Below are 17,779 nucleotides of genomic sequence, written 5' to 3'. Positions count from 1 at the left end.
CCCAGGCTTCTTTATTCATTCCTAACCTTTACCTTGGCAGACGAGCACAGGATTCATTGAGCACGCTAGACAGCCCGTGGCACATTTCCTGTTTCCCTCCATCCCCTCCTCGGCCAAAGGACCCCGCCTTTCAGCTAGGATGGGGCTGCTGGCTGGGGACAAAGGCTGCCCTCCCAGGGGCCGAGGGACGTCCTGGGTGCAGATAAGGGTGGTTGGGTTTGGAGGTGTGCTGAGGATGAAAGCGGAAGCCCCATCATTTATTAATTAATTATAATTGAGGGTTTGCTCTTAAGAATGATTCCTTTGAAATTACTTTCCATCCAACAGTGGCTGCCACAAAGGCATCAGCCACGTGGTGCGTTCTCCACTTTCTCAGCACGAGTGCTTGTGTTCGGGGGGCCTGATGTTCGGTTCTGCTCTGGCCCTTCCCTCGGGGGTCTCTCCCACCCTCACTTTAGAGTGGGGAATTATTTAGAGGGGAGGGGACTCTGTGTCTGTGTGTTTCATGTCTACTTTTTAAAGGCAAATCTGTCCTACACCAAATAAGCCTTTGGGGGACTTTAATCTGTCCTTTTCAAATACAAAGACAATAGAAAAGCTCCGCAGAAGATTAAAAAGCCGCGTGACACTAGCACCCACCTCGCATCGCGGGCCACGCCTCCAGGTTGCAGCTGGAAGGGAGGAACGAACTGTGTCCCCGCGCAGCTCTGAACAGCAACAGTGTGTGGAGGCCCCGGGCGCCTCGGGGCGGACCGAGAGGAAACACATGTTGCACAATGATACGATCTTGTTGGTACAGTTGTCAGAGGAGGGAACTCCCACAGCAAAGGGCATAAAACCACCCAGGGCAGTCTGGGGCGGCTCAGTCTCGTGGTGCCAGGGAGCAGAGCAGAGCCCAGCCCCGCCCCACACCCCGATGGGACCATGAATCCCAGCCACCACCGCTTCAGCCACATCCCCTCGGGCTCTGTCCATGGCCCAGGAGGTGGCTGGAGCTGGCCAGGGAGCTTCCCCCGGGCTCCCAGCGTCCACGGGGGTGCCGGGGGGGTCCGCATCTCCCTTTCGGTCACCTCGCCAAGCTGCCTGCCCCCCGGAGGGTCTTGGGGGTTGGAAGGAGGCAGTTCCCTCCTAGGCGGGAATGGGAAGGCGATGATGCGGAACCTCAACGACCGCCTGGCCTCCTACCTGGACAAGGTGCGCGCCCTGGAGGAGGCCAACGAGAAGCTGGAGAGTCGCATCCTGAAATGGCATCAGCAGAGAGACCCCAGCCGGAAGCAAGATTATTCCCAGCATGAGGAGAACATCAGCAGCCTGCAAGAGCAGGTAAGATTCTGGGTGTCCCTGGAACTCGAAGGCGGGTACATATGCACGAAATGGGGCGAGGAGAAATCGGTATCAAAGGCAATTGCCAGGAAAATGGCAAAAGAGCTCAAATGAATTGCGAACAAAGGCAATGGAGGATATTTTCTAATTATACCTGAAATTTGGACTTAGGGAAGTCTGTCTTATTTCTTTAGCCTTCGGTACATAAATTATGTGGAAAAGTTCTAAGGCAACCAGCTGCTGCCCAGGGTCACTTAAGATCCCGTGATGGGATAGTAACGATAAAGGCTGGGGTGCATCCCTTCTGTTTGGGGTACGAGGCACAAGAGGGCATCTGCTTTCTCACCGCCTCAGTTCGGCTGCACCCCAAAGAACCAGCCACGGTGCGATGACCCGGCAAAGAAAGGCCAGGCTATACGGTTCTGGAGGTCACATCCCAGGGCTGCCGCTCCAGGAGCAGATCCAGCATTGAGACATCCAGAATACTCCTTCACGGCGTCTGCTAGAAGCTCTGAGTTTCTAGACGCTAACAGTTCTGAACGTGGTATGTTGCCAGGAAAAAATAATAATCCAATGAGCATAATTTTTGGAATCTTAGAGTTAGGATGTGTTCCGGAAACTTCTTTAGGAAATAAATAAATTTTCAACCAAATATGTTAAAAGTGAAGCTTATACTTTCTGGGACAGCTCATAACATTGGCTGGGAGCAGAGGGAATCAGTCCTCTCATCGGTTAGCTTTCAAAGCTACACAACTTCCCTCTTTGGAAAGCAGGCTCAGAAAATTTCCTGCAAGACCACGATTTCACCTAATCTAAAAAGGGCATCACGGGTTTCTGATATTTATACAATATTATTTCTCAACACTCTGCCAGCCTTGCGTGAATATAGGAAGGACCAATCAAGATAACGTAAATCCGTCCTCATAATAAACCCTAATTATTGAATAATCAACCTAATAACTGACTGTGTAATTACCTTAACTACATAGTACATGGTTGTCTTTACAGGAAAAAACAAGGTGACTCAACAAACCTCATCGTATTTTTTTTTCATTAATAAAGTTGCCTTGGTTTTAGAACAGAGGGAATAGAAGACTTTTGTAAATGGACAGCTGAGAATATAACTCCCAAAAGAAAAGTAAGATCAGGCCTTGGTTTCTGTACAGTGTGGTGCTGACGAGCCTGCCTATCTCGTGCAACCATGAGACTGTTCATTAATCAAGATCATGCATTGCATTTGCATTGCTAATTAGGCAACACACACTTCATACACACCGTTTCATTCTATGAAGCAGGTATTTTATCCCCAATATATAGATGGGTGGACTGAAACCAAGGGGATGCTGAAATTCACTACCGTAGAATAGAGAGACGGGAATGGGGCCAATGGCCAGGAGACAGCAGGTTGCTCATCCTTCAAGCAGCCCTGGATTCTGGGTTCTGACACTAAATAGGAAGCAGAAGCTTCTTCAGCTTCAAGTTCCACTCTTTTCTGGATGTCTCACTTCAGTTGTTACATTTTCTCTGTTTGAAGAAAACAACTCTTTGATGTTCAGGTCTGTCTATCACAATCTCCCCTGTTTGCAGGTGAGAAAACAGAGGCCCATTGAGGCCCCACACCTACCCCCTCCCGAGCCTCAGTGAGTGTTCTCGGGAGATGCAGCACTCTCCTGCCCCCACCTTAGGGATATTAAATATTACTTACTCAAAGGGTCTATAAGTAATTAGGTTCAAAATGAACCAATTCCTTTTGAAACACAGAGTTGGACATAAAGGGATATTGGAATAGCTCACGGTAGAACTCTATTTGGCATTTTGGATCACCGTACAATATCCTACTCTCCTCTCCCCGTTAGGAGATCACACGTCCTGGAGCAATGATGCTGCCCTAACCCACTGACTAGAGTCTTCTAAGGAATTAACTCAGGGCCTTGGGGAGAATCCAGGTGATTAACTGTGACACACGATGCAAAGCCATGCCTGACATATTACTTCTCAATCCATCTCAGAAATTGCGGCTGTGTCATGATTTCATATCAGTAACCCAAACAATGGGAAATAGTTTCCGTTTATAAATGTGCTCTGTATCGAGTACCTTTCGGAACTCATCACTCACGTACTATGAGAATGCTGGCTGGGGGAATCAGAGTCTAGACGTGGGCTTTGCAATCGTTAAATTATCAATTCAACTCATTAAATATGGTACTTTTTATTCTGCAGAGTGTATAGTGAACAGTTTCTTTAGATGACAACCAACAGTTTGATGCACAACTAAGGCTAAGCCTAAGGGTCCCTAGGCCTTTTTGAATGAGGCTACTTTTCTTAGCTATCTAAGCTACCCATGAGCTTAGATAACGCAAAGAGGGAAAAGCATTTGGTAAGACAGTTCCTAAGAAGCACTGTAGAGGGAAGAAGGAAATACCTACAGAATCTCTTTTAGAGCAAATCCAGCCCTAGCACCACTTGGAATCCACCGAGGGAAGAAAGAAGTCCGACAGGGACAGCCAGCCTGGCCATCTCCTACCACACAGAGTTTGAGGACGCATCTCAACATACACATCCGGGATTCATCCAACGCAGACATTAGCTCTAGTTGCCAAAGTGCTAGATTTTAAAGAAGAAAATTCTGAACTAATTGGGTTTCAACCAATTTTTCAGAGTGTCTACAGCATGCTCAGAAAATGCTAAGGATTTTACATTACCTTATTTTATCCCCTCTAATCTAGTTCTCCTGAATCTCTGAGAAGTGGCTATTACAAGCATTGTCGTTGCCATTTTGTGAATGGAGAAGCTGACACTCGGCCAGCTCACTCAGCTCGGGGAGGCGGGAGCAGGATGCCAGGCCCTGCTCTCTGAGTTCCCGGCCCGCTGTTACCGCCACCTCTGAAGCCTGCTATTGTGCAGGCTTGACACCAAATTCCAGATAACCAGTGAAGCTTTGAATAGCACCAGACTTTTAAAAGGTGCCTTTGTATTCAAGCATAACTTTGCCCTAAGAAAATTCTTTCTAAATAAAAGAATGATTTGTATCAATACAAAGGAATGTCACAGGGCTCTCCAGCTCTGAATAAATTACAGAAGTTTAGAGCTGTGACCTCTGAGGTCATCTGTTTCTAGTACAGACTCCTTATCTAACAGATGATGGAATTGAAGCCCAGGGAGCGGAGGGACTGGACCAAGTTCACCCCCATGGTCAATAGCAGGAAGTAAAAGGAAAATGTCCCAGTTCTTACTTCAGCACAATATTCGGTATAAAAGTAGTATTATGCTTTGGACGTTGGGACATGTTCCACCAGATTTTCCTGGAGACAGTGACATATACCAAATGTGCACTTTTCTCCGGTTACAGCCCCCTGGAAGGAGTCACAAACCCTCTACGTACATCCCATTGCTCAGGTGGACACTTTGAACAAAATTTTCCTTTTTAAAGTAAAAAAGCATATAAGTGTCTAGTGAAAGTCTTTGACAGGAGGCTGTAACACAGCTTACTGAGCTGCTTCATTAGATGGTGAAGAATTATTTCATTTAATATTGTTGTAGCTACACGCGGGGCATTCTTGTCAGGGAAGAATGGACAAACACACACCTACAAGTTTCGTATATGACTATTGTTACTTTGGATAAAAAATAATTATGGTATGTGATGACCATAATACTGTAACATATATTTTAAGTTCCTTTAAATGTATTACAAAATACATTTAAAACTGGTTTCACAAACTAATGTCAGCGATACTTTGGAGCAAGCAATACTTTGCTGGGTGCCACAGACCAGACACACGAATGCAATCACAAAGAACTGTGCTCACCTGAAATAATTGGTTTACTGTAGAGGAGCCCAGCTAATAGTCACAATAAGAAAAGGATCAGAACCCAAACCACTTTTGCCATCTGCCATGCGGAGGAGCTTAATCACAATGGGAAGACACAGTTACAGGGCCGACAGCTGGAAGGCATTCTCAACCAGGCAACTTCCCCTCCCCATCCCACCCCTCCAACTCTTGCACTGGTCCCAGCCCGTCAAACCTCCATGCAAAAATGACAGCGCAGACCATGCCCTTGCTATAAAGTCATTCTCATGCGTTGTACCTAGTAAGCGTTCAGTACGTATTTATGGTCCCACTGCCAGAAAAACGAGCCATCTGTGCTAACAAATCAGACACCCGGGAGACGAGCCGGCGGAAATGCAGCTTTCCGTGCAGTGCGTCCTGCTGCAGGGGCTCTGGGCGTGTGTTTTACAGATAGCGGACGGCAAGCTGAGCAACGCGCGGATCGTCCTGCTCATCGACAACGCCAGGATGGCGGTGGACGACTTCGGCCTCAAGTGAGTTCCGTCTCCAGGGCCTCATGGGGCGCGGGGCGGGGAGGATGGGGTGTATTTTGTTTTTATTTTGTTTTGTTTTCTGGGTCGTTCTTATTTTTGTTTTTGTTTTGCCGAAGGAAAACTTACCTTACCATTAACCACATGTAAAAATCATACAAAATATACCAAAAAGGCATAAGAAGAATCAATATTTGATTGGACCCTAGTTTAAACAAATCAGAGAGTGAAACACACTTTCTGCTGTGAGAAAATTTGAATATGAACCAAGAATTAGATGATATTAAAAAGCTGTTTTTAATGTTTTAGGTGCAGTAACATTATTATGCTTATTGCATTAATTATACATCTGTTACGAAAAATGTCTTTTTCGTAAAGACATTTACGAAAATGTCTTTTTCGTAACAGATGCGTTCTAAAGCATTTAGGGGTGAAATATCGTGTCTACAATGTACCTTAAAATACAGAGTGGAATGTAGATGAAGCCAATATGGTAAAATGTTAATGGTTGCTAAATTTAGGTGGTGGGCACATGGCTGTTTATTAATTTTTTTAAAAAAAGCACTGCCACCATCCCAGAAAAACATGCGTGAAAGAGACCTACAGAGGGTAAACAGCACGCATTACTTGGCTGCCATTAAACCTGCCAAGTCACCTCTAAGCAAAGGTGAATCCTTGCAAAGACCGCAGCCTTCCAACAGGAAGTAGCCTCTTCCCTTCCCCCCAACCAAAGGTATGAAAAGGAGCACTCCTTCAAGAAAGACTTGGAAACTGAAGTCGAGGCTCTCCGGAAGATCTTGGATGACCTGACCATCGTCACTACAGACCTGGAGCAGGAAGTCGAGGGGATGAGGAAAGAGCTCATCCTCATGAAGAAGCGCCATGAGCAGGTGGGACGCCCCCGGAACCCCCAGCACAGCTCCCAAGGTGCACGTGTTAGGTGATTCAAGGGCTGCAGAAACAACTACCATCTCTGTGCCGGTTCTGTGGTCCTTCAACCTCAATAATCACAAGAAACCCTATAAACATCTAATTTTTCCAATTCCAGGCGAATCTCCTCAAATATCTAATACAACAACAGCCAGGATATAATCACAGTTCACAATAGCTGGGTCGACAATTTTAGCATGCAATGTTTACCTAGATTTGTGTGTTGATATGATACTGTAGGAATAAGCATGAGAGGCTTACTGCCTTCACGGACCCAGTGTGCAGCGAACTGAGGGTTAGGAGAATAAGGAGCATCTGCTACTAACCACACTACGTATGACTCGGGGCAAAAATTAAGAATCCTAATTTCCAAAAACATTTAACCAACTTTTGAGAAGTTACCATCCATCCAAAGCCCTAAGACTTTGATAAAATGGTAAGAAAACCATATCCCTATTTTAAGCAAATGGGATCGATTATGAACATCAAAGCTGGTTGGACCATGACTGTTAGTTAGTTAAACCTGTCCTGTGGTTTCTTGGTTTTCCTCATATCCAGTGGGGCTCAGCCCTACAGAATCCCAATGCACTGATGAGGTTGTAAAAGCCCCGACACCTTTTGGTTTTGGATCACTGAACCGCTCCCCCGGAGCTTTGGGCTATGTCCTGAAAGGTCCACCTTCATCGCTGTGCCGTCATGCCCCCCCGTGAATATTTCCTAAAGAGTACTTTACATATTGTGCAACATAATTCTTGCTAAAACATGTCCAACCAAGGATGAAGTCAGCAATCATAAAGGCCATTCAACTACCCGTCTGGCCCTATTCTTGATTTCATATTAAAAATATAAGAGGAAAAAATTCCTATGTTTTGTCATCAATAATGAATAACTAAGGAGCCAAACCAAACCAGGGAAACAGTGGCGACCAGATGAGCTGAATGTTTAAAACATCCATTAACTGCTGCCCATCAGCACACTTCCTTCTGATGGCCACAGCCAATTCATTTTTTTTTCTTTGTTATTAAACAGGACATGGAGGAACAGCATGTGCCAAGTGACTTCAAGGTCAATGTGAAGGTGGATAAAACCCCAGGGGAAGATCTGGTTAAGACCCTGGAAGATATGAGGCAGGAGTATGAGTTCATGATCAAGAAGAAGCATCAAGAACTGGATGCTTGGTATAAAGAGCAGGTAACAGGAAGGTGCCCGAACTTCCCAGGGGTTGCATCTCCGTGTGGCCCAAAGCCAACGCCTCTGCTCTGTGCTTGCTCTCACAGTCAGCAGCCCTGGCCCAGGAGCCCGCCAGCCCAGCTGCTGTGCAGAGCAGCCAGAGTAACATCCACGAGCTGAAGCGCACTTTCCAGGCCCTGGAGATCGACCTGCAGGCCCAGCATAACAGGGTGAGTCTGAGCGGAAGACCCTGAGTTGGGCACCACACCCCCCAAAAGCCTTCCTTGTCCTTTTTCTTGGGCCCAACTCCCCAACTCCCCTGAGACATCTGTCACTTGCCACTTAACATCCAAAGTCTTCATGATAAGAATAGGAATCAGAGCTGTCACTGATTGAATGTCCACATCATGTCAGGTGGTGTGCTTGGGAGTTCGTTACATTAAACGTCCTCAGTCCTCACATTGACCTTTCCCGGGTGGTCTTAGTGTCCCCACTTTAGAGGTGAGGAAACCAAGCTCCAAATATTAAGCGAACTGACCAAGGTCGCACAGCTAAGTCAGCGGTGAACCCACGTGACCTTTTGAGGGTAAGGCAGCTTTAGAGTCTCATAATCTCTAACGGGACTCTCTCCGCATACAATCGGACTGCCCCTCTCAAAAACCTAAAAAAAGCAAATTCTGAGGCTGGCTGACTGCGCTGGCCACTCCACACGTCTCATTGCCCAGCAAACTGTGAGTTCTTGTGTCTCAGTCACGTCTACGATCTTCACGGTTTTTAGTAAAATGCTGTGCATCCGGGTCATGAGCACTCAACATTCACTGAGGAAAACCTACCTGAATCTTCTAATCATTCATCAGTCTCATTCCTGAGCACACCTCTGCCCTTAGTCTTGCGGAGAAACTATTAGTTCATTCCATTGCAGGTGCACATGTTATATCACTGTTATGTTTTAGGGATCAGCGATGATGAACAGCCATTTAAAATCTGCACTGTCAAGGTGATAACAGTGCACACAGAAATAGAGTATTTTACAGCTTTTAAAGCATTTTAATATACAGTATTTGACAACCACCATGCAAGCCAGCAAGGCATTTACACCATTTTCATGCATTCTACTATAGGACACTATTCCGTGCACTGAGAATTCAATAATAAAAGATTTTCATACTCTAGCAGGATAGGAGACCAGGAATGCACAAAATATGTAATACATAAGATGGAGAGAGGGCTGCCAACAAATAAATCACGGGAGAGAGGTGAGCGGTGCAAGGGTGAAGAGCTGCCTTTATAAACCAGGTGGTCAGGAAGGGTCTCACTGTTAAGGTGACAGCTGAGCAAAAGCCTGCAGGTGGTAAGGAGGGGCATTCCATGTGGGGGGCCTGGGGGTCCCAGGTGGAGGGAACAGCTGAAGCAAAAGCTACAAGGCACCAGTATGTCTGCTGGGCTGGAGGAACAGCGGGGAGGCCAACATGGCGGGACAGTGAGTGACCAAAGGGAAGAAGAAAGGAGAGGAGGGAAAGGGTGGGAGAGGGAAGAGAGGAGAGGGAGGGGGAGAGGAGGCCACGGGGTGGCAATGGAGCCAGGTGATGTAGTCTTGACGCTTGGAGGGAGGTCAAGAGGAATTTGAAACCCCAGGTACAGACACCTCTTTAAGGGGCTTTATTACAGGTGTAGTTGAAGGAGAGCAGAGAAACCGGGTGATGGCTAAAGGTACATATGGATCCACATGAGAGAACTGTTAAGGTGGGAGACGTTATTCTATTTGGAAGCTGGTGGGAATGACTTAGCCTGGAGGAAAACACGGATGACGCAGAGAGACGGGCGATTGCTCGAATGACTGGAGAGCAGACGGCGTATGCGCAACAACAGGAGGGAACCGAGTGCCCAGACACACAGGTCTGAGAGTGTGGCTGGGAGCGATGGTGGAAGCCTGTGGGCATTTTCTCCTCACAGCTTTCGTTTCCTCGGTGACATAAGGAGCAAGGGCGTGGGCTGAAAGAAAGGATGGGGAAGAGGGAGGTTTGAGGACAGAGAAGAATTCTCCTCTGGGAGAACAGGACAGTGTCCGAACCAGGGACATCGGTTTCGTGGCCAGGAGCACCGAGGGCCCCTGAGTGTCAGCAGCCATGAAGAGCGAGGGTGCCCAGGAACTGGGCAGTTCCGAGAGGAACGGTTAGAGTTCCTCTTTCAGGTTAAAGGTGCGTGCCCCTGAGAAGCAGGCGGTAAGCCCAAACACAACCAGGCCGCCAACGCAGTCCTCTGTATGCTGGCCCGGCACCTTCATTTCACAGCCTTTACAGTTCCCTCAATAATGACAATGTGTCACCATTGTCATCACCAAAGAGCACTGTTTGCAACTAGGGTTGCCAGATTTACCAAATTAAAACACAGGACACCCAGTAAAATTTGAATTTCAGATAAGTAACAGAGTGGTTTTAGTGTAAGTATGAGATATTGAGGCAATATTTAGGACATACTTGTACTAAAAAATGACTCATTGGGCATCTGAAATGCAAATTCAATAGGTGCCCCCTGTTTGATCCGGCATCCCTACTTGCGACCACTCTCTGAAGATGCAAAGGGACAGAAGTCCAGTTGCTGTTTCCCGCCAGGAGTTTTCGACCTGGCCAGAGACAGAGGGCAGCGTAAGGAGGTAAGGCGCAGATCAGGGCAGGCAGCACACACCCAGTCCCGAGTGAGCAGCATAAACCATAAACGCTACAGGGGTGCAGCGGAGTTGCCGGGAGATCCGGACACAGAGGAGTCACGCCAAGAAAATGGGCTTCGAAGGTCCAGACTCTGCCCAACTCCCGGTGACCCAAGTCCCGAACCTATGAGCCAGGCTACTTCTCATCTTTGCATCCCCAGAGGCCACCAAGACACCCAGCAGAGGAGCAGGGTGTGCTGACTATCCAGCAAGCACACATTATTGGGTCCAGGAAGCCATCGGTCACTTAATGCCAGAAACATCATTTCCTCTTTCAGAAATCTGCTCTAGAAAACGTGTTATCGGAGACCCGGTCTCGGTACTCCTGCCAGCTCCGGGACACGCAGCAGATCATCTCCCACTACGAGGAGGAACTGATGCAGCTGCACTACGACCTGGAGCGGCAGAGCAGTGAGCGCAAGGTCCTTCTGGGCATCAAAACCCACCTGGAGAAGGAAATCGCCACCTACCGCCGGCTCCTCGAGGGGGAGAGCCAAGGGTAAAGCGGGCAAGGCTGGCGGGGGAGGACACAAAGGGCAACCAGCTCCCGCGCGTACGCACACCTACCTGATGGCCCTGTCATCGCTCTAGAGCAAAAAAGGGTTATGTTGAATTTCTCCCAAAGATACCGAGACCGGTTGTGTTTTGTTAAGCCGAAAGTGTGGATTAATCGGGGATTACTGCCCGGACACTGAGACTGGAGGTCAAGTGTTGCAATTGGTGTATTAAAATCTCTGGGGAAAAAAAAAAACAACCAAGAAGGTCTGGTTCTAGCATTTCCCAGTGGGAATGCACACAATTTGGGCTCAAAAAAGAAAAAAGAAAAAGAAGAAGAAGGTTGGGGGGATATTTTAGCTTGACAGCAAGAAGAGATTCATAAGACATTGAGGTATCTAGATTTTCAATGTTATTTCTGAATACCCTGGGAAATAACAATAGCTGTCCACAACAGGGGTACATTCATTCTATGACTAACAGAAAGGGTTGTAATATTTTTAAATACATGAAGTCATCAAGAAGCCCCGGGTTCAGACCCAGACCCTGGAGAGGACCCTGATGGAGAAAGGCAAAGCCTGCAGTGGCTGGAAGGATGGCAGTGGCTGGCGAGACTTCTCTGACCCCGGGGTCAGCGGCAGGTGGCACTCACTGCCTTCCGGGTCCAGAGGGTTCTGTCACGTGCTCATGACCTTGAGACTAATTCAGACAATCCCTCAGTAAAGAGGTACAGACCGATAAGCAGGCAAAGGAAGTTAGTTCGGCATAAGAAGTTTCTATGCTTATTGCTAACACTAAAATGAGCATTCATCTTTATCACTTTTATAGGACCACGGAGGACTCTAAGCTGAGTGTGAAAGGTAAAAACATTTTTTTCATTGTTTGAATCTACTTTTTAAAAGTAAATCAGCATGTCCATCCACTCTGTAGCATTCATAATCTTTAGTGTTCTCCCAAATGTCCTGCGTTCAGTTTTTCTTTTACTCCCAAATGGCAAGGAACTTTTCATTAAATTAACAAATTAGATAAAACAGAACTAAGTGAGCTCTGAATATTGCCCTCAGCCATATTGCGAAAGCCCTTCGCAAGCAGTAGATTAAAAATAATCATTGATATTATTATATCTTTGTCAAATAATGGGATCTGTTTACTAAGCTCCTCTGAAAATACAAGGAAATAGTCTCACATCATTTCCCGACTACATCCCGTTGAACATTCGTGTCCTGTGAGATTTGGCCTGTGTGTTATGAAAGGTGCGCTCCGTGACCAGACGGGGCGCACCCTTTCTGGGAAGAGCCGCACTGTGATCAGGATGTTCACCTGAAACGAGGGCTGACAGGGCACCTTTCAGTGAGGAAAAGGGGCAAGAGACAGAAAGAAACAATAATAGTTCTGCTTGGCTTAGCCCAGCATTCCCAAACATCTCCGACCTGGGAACTCAACTTTCTCAGAATGCCTGTAACATCTCTCAGAAAAAAATTCCGAGAACCCAGCCTGGAACCAGTGGCACTTTCTGATTAGTTTGAGTAACAGTGTCCTAAGGCGTTAGCGATTCCGAGAATCGGAGTTCAAGTAACCATCACAGAACGGCTGGTCTGACGGCTCCCCGTCTGCAAGACGCCACAGGTGGTCCTTCAGCCTCTCCTTAGCCGTGCCCAGGGGTGGGGGGCCCCTTATTGGTGAGGTGGCCCAATGTGCTGTTGAAGAGTCTGATTGGATCAAAGTTCTCCCTGCATCTCTGTTAATGGCTTCAAGTCTTCCCTCTGGTGTAGAAAATCAGTCTGTTGATGTGCCTACAAAGCACTCATTCCTCTAAGTCATGTCTTTGAACACTGTGACCAAAATAAATGTGGCTGCTGCCTTGCTGTCCCCTAAAGGGCATGCTGGCTAGATTGTAAAGCGAGGTGCCCAGAACAGCGTGTAGCGCTCTCTGCGCTCACAGAATCTGTCATACAAGTGCTACAAGGGGCAAAAGGACCCCCGGGTGCTTGTGGTCAGTGATTAGTCCCTGTATCGAGCGTGCCTAGGATGAAGGCCTTGACCTCTAAGTATAGCACTGACAAGGCACCCTCATTTCCTGGGGGTGGGAAGAAGGACCTCCCTTGGTGAGGTCCCTTTCACTCCGGCAGAGATGGCCGCACTGCCCGGGGGCCCTGTGGGAAGCACAAGGAGCTTTTGGGTGGTGGGGGAGCCTGGATGTGACCACTTCGTTGCTCTTCTCCCCAGAGTCTGCAGCCCCGAAGATCAAGGCCATCACACAGGAGAGCATCGATGGAAGAATCGTTTATTCTCAAGTGAACGAGATCCAGAAGTGTGCGTGAGGCGAGTACAAGTTTCTGCCTGTTGTACACACTCTTTTTCGGCCATGGACAGTCCGTGCCCAGACACGAGTGGGTGAGTCCTGAGAGGTGCCCTTGGCGTTTACAAACGCAGCAGCTTTTTTCTCGGGGACACTCTCACCAGACATTCCCCAGTGATCTCAATACACTGCTGATCTTTTTGAACCAGAATGTGAGTTCATGAGCTCAAAGCTTTCCTGCAGCCTTCGAATTCCCATCACTGTGTACCTGTTTTGTAGCCAATAAACCTCCACACCAACTGTACCCTGTCTTTTTTCTATCATAAGGCAAGATAAGACCCCGTGGTCTCCTCCTAACAAGGGACACTCAAGGCACTGTCCATAAAAGATCCAGGGGGACCTTAAGGCTTCGAACTCGCCCACAGCAGCCAAACACCTGGTAGAAGTGTCACCCAGCAGCCAGGCAACTTAGGGACAAGTTGTGGCTCCTGAGCTTCTGCCAGCAGGAAGGTGGGGGTGGGCTGGGGTCAGAGAAAGGGCGATGTGAAAAGCCTCATTAGGAAGGTGAGAGGACCGAAGATTGCTGTCATTACAGTAATAGTCATTAATTAATTGATTAATTTAAAAGCTTAGGGGCCCGAAAGAGTTAAAGCTAGAAAAGGGAGTTCAGGGAAAACAAAATTCTTGCTACAGATAGATGCTAAGACCAGGAAAGGGGGAGTGGCTTGTCCCGGAGTCGCAGGCGGAGGCGCAGAGGGGGTTGGAGCCCAGGGACTGTGTTCCTCTGGGCTCCGAAGAGGATGCCGTTTCCTCAAACTGTACCCGTGAGAGTCCCGTTCTGAGGCGGGTACAGAGGGCAACGCTGCAGGAAAGGAAGCTAGAGACCCGCATATCCACCGGCTCACCATCAGCGCACCGTATGCGGAATCACAGGACAGCAACATGTTCGGGGACCACGGGCGCAGGCCGGTCAGACTCCCCGTTTCACTAACAACCCGAGGCCCAGAGCAGTGACGGTGTTCACCGGAGCACTCGCCGGGCTGCCGGGCTGGGTCTGGACCTGCTCCCCGGGCTCTGCTAACAGCAGTGCAACTGAATGTGGGCCCGCGTGGCTCCCCTGCCTTCTACCACCCTGACAGTGCCCCAGACATTTTTGTCTCCACGTTTCGATGCTCTTTCGGAAAGGGATGCTTTTGGTATTTTCTGGATTGAGCATCTGTGAAAACTGGGTTAGTCTTCCCTTTAAGGCAATAATTGATGTTTCTGACTCTTAATGGCCAAAGAATCTGAAATCCGGCCAAAGGAACCCAGGATACCCGCATCATTGCAAAATGTGTTATTGAGTTCACTGAAATACACTAATTCTCTGGGGTAAAATTGTAACTTTACTGTTTGATTACTTCTAAGAATCCCAGAAATAACCAATACACCAACATCTCCAATGAGTTTTCTTCGTGGAGACTTTGATGTTCTCCTTGGGGGTGGGGGGAAGGATGGATCCACACCAAACTTCATTAGTCCTTTTTCTGTTTCATTTTACTGGGAGAACTTCATGTCCCTAAGAATCCACAGTCTCAAAACATATCTAAAAATAAATGTTTCTCTATTCCAGCACCAATTCACTCTGCTATCTTAGATAGTATATCTCTGTCTTGAAATCTAGAAATTATGCATGGAATTCACGTGTTTTCTCAAGGTGAAGTGTGAGCCTTGCTAGAAAAATCTTTCAAAGAATATCCAAAAAGAATATGACAAGCCAAAAGCTAAGTTGTAATACTACACCCAGAAAATAACCACTAACCTTCCATTTACCATCATAGTTTATATAGGATTTGGTAATAGTAAATTGTAACATATAAATAATTTTTCATTTAAGAAGCTAAATATCCTTAAAGTCTGATTAATTTTCACTGTATCAAGTAAGATGACCACCTTACCACAGTTTGCCCGGGAAACCCCTCCATCCCAGACAAACTGAATGGGTGGTCCATCTATCAAGGTCCATCTACCTTGTTTGGTCCATGCGGGGCTTTGGCTGCCTTAACAGAATCGCACAGACTGGGTGGCTTATAAACATCAGAAACTTATCTCTCACAGTCCTGGAGGCTGGGAAGTCCAAGATCAAGGCGCCAGCATGGCTGCATTTGGTGGAAGCCTGCTTCCTGGCCCCTATGTGATGGAAAGGGTTAGGGAGCTCTGGGGGGGGGGGGGGTGGGAGGGGCTGCTTGGGCTGGGGGCTCTGCTGTACAAGCATAAATCCCGTTCCTGCCTAAGCACCAACCACCCCAGGCCTCAGCTCCTAAAACCATCACTGTTGGGGGTTAGAATTTCAACACAGGAACCAGTGTTGGAAACAGGGCTTTCAGACCCCAACGTCTGTTTCACTAAGGAGAGAGAGACATAGGTACTACAGGTTGGGTGGTTTTCTTTTCTTTATAGGCGGTCTTAAATAAACTTCTTTACACAGACTACATATAGATGGAGATTTTTAACAGTCTAGATTGTTTCAAATCATACAGCATACTACCATTACTTTGTGATAAAAATACCATAGTTCCAAAAATACCTTTTATGTACATTAGCAATAGGGTGGCATAGTCATATTACACCTATTCAGCCTCTCACAGTAAAACACGGATACTAAATAGCAGCATCTTCTGAGTATGCGACGATTATCAGTGGGCCCGATGAAGCCATACCACCAGGACTCACCTCTCGGTTGCCTCCCACATTTGCTCTGGGCTTGGCCGTGTGGCCTGATCTGGCCAATGGAACATCAACACGTCTGACACAGGCAGAGGTTTGAGAAACACATACACACCGAGGCTCATCCTCCTGGAATGCTCCCTCTGGGAAGCCAGCTGTGATGTAAGTCCATTTACCAGAGACCAGCATGACATCTGAAGGTCTAAGCCGGCCTCACAGAGAGGCCACGTGAAGAAACACCGAGCAACGCAGCCAACAGCCGCACTGAAGCCCCAGACTTGACACTGGTCAAGTCGCTCCGGTGGGGACACAGCCAGTCGAGCCAACCCCGCTGAGGGCCCAGACATCACAGAGCAGAGATAAGCCAGCCTCCGGGATCTCAATCCAAAAATCTGACCTACACAACTATGAACAAATAAAATGTGTTGTTGTTTAAGCCGGTAAGTGTTGGGGTCATTTTTCATGTGGCGATAGATGAGCAAAACAAATTATTTAAAATATTAGAGTCCATTACTTGCTCAGGGACAATAGCTGATGGAAGGCTAGTCCGTGAGCACCCGGCTAAATCTCCAACCAGGGTTTCAGTCAGTTAGGGGGGAGCGGTGTGACTCCAGCCCAGAGAACAGAGACACCCCTGCTCCTCCCCAGAGCATGCTGGGACGCCCAGATAAATTCTTCTCCTTCCTGTCTTGGAGTTTCGATTCCTCTTGACTCTTGCCTGTCAGTTCCTCATTCCAGGGACATTAACAACTTCTCTATAAATATTTATGACTGCAGTATCACACAGATCAAGAGTTTCACTGAAAGGCGATCTGTTTGAATGAAGGAGATAAGCACGGCTCTCCTTTGCAAGGAACTGCAAGGCCTTTGCAGACTGAGATGATCTTGATAGGCCCGTAGCTCTCAGTTGCAACGTCTCTGTTTGTAAATCATTAAGACTCTTGAATATTGTTCCTTCACTCCAATGGTGCACTTTAAATGCTATGCTCATACATGGTCTTTAGTCAATAAACACTTTAAGGTTTTTGGTGTTTGTATAGCTATCTATCCCCTACATGGTGTGCTGCTGGTCATTCGTGCACTGTGACAACGTCGGCTTCTCTGACACACTGTCGGAGGCCATTCCCACGTGTGTGACTCATTCTCCACCTCGTCTATTCTATTGCAACACCTACATGTCGCCATCTTTCTTAAGAGGATTAAAGAGTTTCAGAAATATATTTGCAATTAGTCACGCAACAAGGTAAAAAGGACGGTGTCTCTGGCGTGCTTCCGATCGGATGATCCAGCCACACTCAGGAGTTTTACTGCAGGTCCACGTGTGTGTGTGTGTGTGTGTGTGTGTGTGTGTGAGTCACTCCGGCACTGAGACTGTCTTGCTCCCTAAAACTGCTCTTTGAAATTCAAATTAGCGGCCTTCTCATAAAATTATAAGTCACCCAACAAAAACTACGAGTTGATGTGCGCTCATTGTTAAAGTATGCACATACCACATAGCACCATGCACGGGACAGACACACATGCACGAGAGGGAATTTTCACAGCGACTGTTTTTTACTAACACTTGCATTCCAAACCTCATCTAACATTTGTCACAATACAAATGTTAACATTTAAATACAAATGTTCCCAAGGTACTACCATCTTCATTTTACAGTCAAGGAAACTGGGGCTCAAAGAGAACAAATTAACTGACCTCTGATCATATACCTTAAAGAATTTGTACCCAAGGTACCTGCTCTTTCTACTGTGTCACACGAAGTCAAAAATGCTTGCTAAAGAGCTACATAGAACCTAGGCATAGGTAGTATGTCTTTTTTAGTTGTTT

The 17,779-nt window shown here is 47.2% G+C and overlaps 1 protein-coding gene across 1 annotated transcript; it reads left to right on the top strand.

Annotated features, from left to right (window-relative positions):
- Nucleotides 1-848: 848 nt before the first annotated feature.
- KRT23 (keratin 23) lies at nt 849-13,549 on the top strand. Its single transcript, XM_037033359.1, has 8 exons — nt 849-1,323; nt 5,565-5,647; nt 6,378-6,534; nt 7,604-7,765; nt 7,852-7,974; nt 10,730-10,950; nt 11,775-11,806; nt 13,173-13,549. Exons 1-8 carry the CDS (start codon nt 925-927, stop codon nt 13,265-13,267), a joined length of 1,272 nt encoding a protein of 423 aa, XP_036889254.1. The 5' UTR covers nt 849-924; the 3' UTR covers nt 13,268-13,549.
- Nucleotides 13,550-17,779: the final 4,230 nt, after the last annotated feature.

Source organism: Sturnira hondurensis, unplaced genomic scaffold (genome assembly GCF_014824575.4).
Source record: "Sturnira hondurensis isolate 20B ecotype Veracruz unplaced genomic scaffold, ASM1482457v3 Scaffold0021632, whole genome shotgun sequence".
In the NCBI taxonomy this organism is placed as follows: Eukaryota; Metazoa; Chordata; class Mammalia; order Chiroptera; family Phyllostomidae; genus Sturnira; species Sturnira hondurensis.
This window is presented reverse-complemented; position numbering and strand designations above follow the sequence as displayed.

Excerpts from the sequence above, each read along its gene's own strand:
- KRT23 (XM_037033359.1), top strand. The coding sequence starts at position 925 with ATGAATCCCAGCCACCACCGCTTCAGCCACATCCCCTCGGGCTCTGTC. Across the intron at positions 7,766-7,851 it reads ATGCTTGGTATAAAGAGCAG|TCAGCAGCCCTGGCCCAGGA; the intron begins GTAACAGGAAGG and ends TTGCTCTCACAG. Across the intron at positions 11,807-13,172 it reads CTCTAAGCTGAGTGTGAAAG|AGTCTGCAGCCCCGAAGATC; the intron begins GTAAAAACATTT and ends TCTTCTCCCCAG.